The sequence below is a fragment of the Egretta garzetta genome, unplaced genomic scaffold (genome assembly GCF_000687185.1).
Source record: "Egretta garzetta isolate BGI_Z169 unplaced genomic scaffold, ASM68718v1 scaffold367, whole genome shotgun sequence".
Taxonomy (NCBI): domain Eukaryota; kingdom Metazoa; phylum Chordata; class Aves; order Pelecaniformes; family Ardeidae; genus Egretta; species Egretta garzetta.
In genome coordinates, this window is record NW_009260192.1 from 2553709 (window position 1) to 2557004 (window position 3296).

The window sequence follows — 3296 nt, forward strand, 5'->3', positions numbered from 1 at the left end:
CCAGTAGAAACTTAGCCATCTCTCTCGCAGACTTGGCAAACGGAAGTCAAACCAGCAGCCTAAATCTGATGAGCTAGATGCTTCAATGTTTTCTACTCTGTTGACTGTTTGTTATCTTTTGCAACTCGCTTCTTTATTTGCAAATAGCTGGAAATGAGAAGAACAGCATTAGAGGTTTGCTTGACGCATTTCTTCAGTGTCTGAATTCAATGATTAAATAATTTCAGAGCCTTGGGCCATGGAAGCCAAACTCCTTTTTAACTGTAATCAGAGCTTCCCTGGAAGTGGCAGCGTGGTTTTCATTTGAAGGCTTCTGTTTAACTTTATTTACCTTGTGCATGCCCTGGTTAAGTGCTGTGAGCCTGAGCTGCATTTGGTGCCAAGGCCATTTCACCACACTCCAGTTGTGCAAAGCACGTTGGTACCTCCATTTGTGCTGGGGTCTTAGGTGTGCCAGGGTGAGGTAAAGTGGCCCTTGTGTAAATAAGAAGTGGGCCCCAGATTTTCATTGCTGCAAACGACACATACAGTAACAAAAATAGAACCTGACTTGTGAGATTAGATAACGGGCGGTGACGTGCCTTGTGTATGTATTTTAAAAGGCAAGCTGCAAAGGAGCTCTCCCAAGTCCATCTGCTACAATGATTGATGTTGATTTCCAGCACATAATTCTGGCGCAGTTTATTTTTATGATACCCCGTGCCAGGGGATCATTTGTAAATTAATGCTGCTGTAGTAATGAAAGAGATGTTGTGCTAGGCTGATGAAGTGTTAAGTCATGAAACCTGGAGTAATCCCAATGTGCAACTCTGCTGAGGAGTATATTTCCATATTGCTTAAAAGCTGGCTTTTGACTCGCATTAACATGATAGAGGCCTCTGTGCATTTACCTTCTTCTGCCACCCACGAGCTGTACTCTCTGCTTCTGAGGGCTGAAGCCACTCCCTTAACAAAATGAGTAGCAGCACTTGTGCGCTCTTAACTTACCTTCAGCCACGCGTTTTGTTTTGTGTAGTCCAAGAACATCACGTCTTGGTTTCGCCTGACTTTGCACTGTGTTGCAGGTTGTCCTCAGGATATTGTGCTACTACTGCAGGAATACCTCTAAAAAGAGGGTGTAACAGTGGTATGTGAGCATCCGTAGCAGCAGGGAGTCACGGTGCTGCAATGTTGGATGTTAAACCCTATCACACGCCGCTTTCCATCCTTTCTGGTCTGATAAAAGCACTTCCCACGCTCCAAATAATGATGGGTGGCTTTTCTTTTCTTCTTTTGCAGAAGTCAGAGGGCCACACCTCTCCCACATGACGGACAGCCAAATGAAATGTCTCAGGCTCCAGTGCTTATTTCCTGCGCTGACCAGTGAAGCTCCACTTTATTGTAAAACATTGTGCTTTACCTAATATCCTAGCCTTGTCTTTACCAAGGGAAGCTAGTCAGTCCATATGATGGAAACTATAGACTGCAAGCAAGTGCTTATTGCTCTGAGTGGCCCAGAATTCACTGGAAGCCAGACGTTAGCAACTTGGGCCAGGTCCTCAAATCGGAACCCAGTATGTAGGAGGGTGATATTAATTGTCTACTAATGAACAGAAATGGAATGATCCCAGAGCTTGCTTTCTATTGAAGGCTTTTAAACAGTAAATAGGTGGTTGGTGTGAAAAAGGCTGCCTTTACTGTTAGCTCACACAGCATCTCTTTTACCAACCAGAGAGTATGGCAACTAGTTTCGTATAATACCTAGTTATTCTAAATGAAAAAGAAAAAAAAAACCAACAACAACAAAAACACTGACGCACTGCACTAGTTATTATTAGATATTCTTAGTCATTTTTGTACATGAAGATTTAAGTTCTAAGATGGTTTATATTAATAGGTTATGCCTACGTTTATATTGTAGAATGAATTTAAAACCTGTTCCAGAGAACTCAAGGCAGCCTGGACAGATGTACCATTGTTAGCGGTGTTTGGGCAGCCATGTGGTCCAGATGTTCTGCACTTTTATATTTGCCACCAGAGTGGTAGAGTTTACTGGCAAAAATTCTGACAGGCTATGTTTGGGTTTGTTTCTTTTTAATTTAGCTTTGAATAACCAGGATGATGTGCATTAGAAAAAGGAGTGGTGTATGGAAAAGAAAATACTGCAGATAATTGACTTGTCTTTCATGCCTTGGAGGGTTCCTTTATTTTTGCATAGATATCTGAGCAACTTGGTGAAACTTTGCTGTAAACAAAAAGTACTGCAAATGCGTTTTTCAAAAGTGACCTTAGTATTATTTCACCGTTCTGAAAAACCTAAAACCGTGACTTTTCGATATACATGCACACCGAAACACATACATTTTACAGACACTGGCATTGTTGTAGTTACTATGCACAGTCCAAATCGGCTTTCAGAGTTTGCGTACAGGGCCAATTACAGTTTGTGTTGGTGAAGTGGCAAGTTGTATACAGGTAAACTACAACCGAAGAGTAACGTTTGACTGAATTCAGACTACCAAACAGATCCATCTGCCAGTTTCTGTCTTTGCTTATGTTGAATTTTTGTGTTTTGCTCTCATAAATACATCCCAAAAGCAGGCCAAGTGTATCACTTGGCCTGCTATCTTCGCTATCTTGACTTACACTATTGTATAACCAAGCATTGATTCCTACCAACAGATGCAAAACGATCACTAGTAATTGATCTAAAGCTACAAATTCAACAGGGTACTTCTTCTATAGCACAAGATGTTTCCCTACTTTTTGCATTGTAGCACAACAATTTACCAAATTGGACTCCAGCAATAATTTTCTATTAGTCTTCGTCATACTGGCTGAACTTTTGATAGTATTAGATTGAGTTTGAAGTTCTTTGAATTAAGTCTTTAAATGATGCGAGTTTACATCATTCTATCAGGCATTCTTATTTATACTTGACTGAATTGATAATGTGTTTTGGGGTTATTTTGTAACTAATTTGATGTAATAGCCATATGGACAGTAACTCTATTAATGCTTGCTAGGTTTAGCCTTTCATTGTTGTAGTTAAGTGAAAATCTTTGGTTCAGTGTCGGGAAACAATACACAACGTACCACACGAGTTGTAACAAAGGATGGAAGGTCTGACAGAAGGCAGGTAGCTGGGGAAGTGTCACTGAAAGCACCATGGAGGATACGTGTGTTGGAAGAAGGGAACAACAACAACAACAGAACAACAAAATTGACGAGCCAATGAGTCACTGAAAAGGCTTTTTAAAAATTCAGGTGAAGATACGACTAAGAGCCCCTAGAATGCCATTGCAGCCTATGGCAGT

The 3296-nt window shown here is 40.8% G+C and overlaps 1 protein-coding gene across 16 annotated transcripts in view; it reads left to right on the forward strand.

Annotated features, from left to right (window-relative positions):
* Positions 1 to 2856, forward strand: part of BBX (BBX high mobility group box domain containing) — a 141403-nt gene extending 138547 nt beyond the window's left edge. For all 16 annotated transcript variants that reach the window (XM_035897564.1, XM_035897572.1, XM_035897569.1 and 13 more), the window contains one exon: positions 1279 to 2856. In XM_035897564.1, coding sequence (XP_035753457.1) covers positions 1279 to 1366 — 88 coding nt within the window. In that variant the 3' untranslated portion in view covers positions 1367 to 2856. The remainder of the gene's footprint in view (positions 1 to 1278) is intronic.
* Positions 2857 to 3296: the final 440 nt, after the last annotated feature.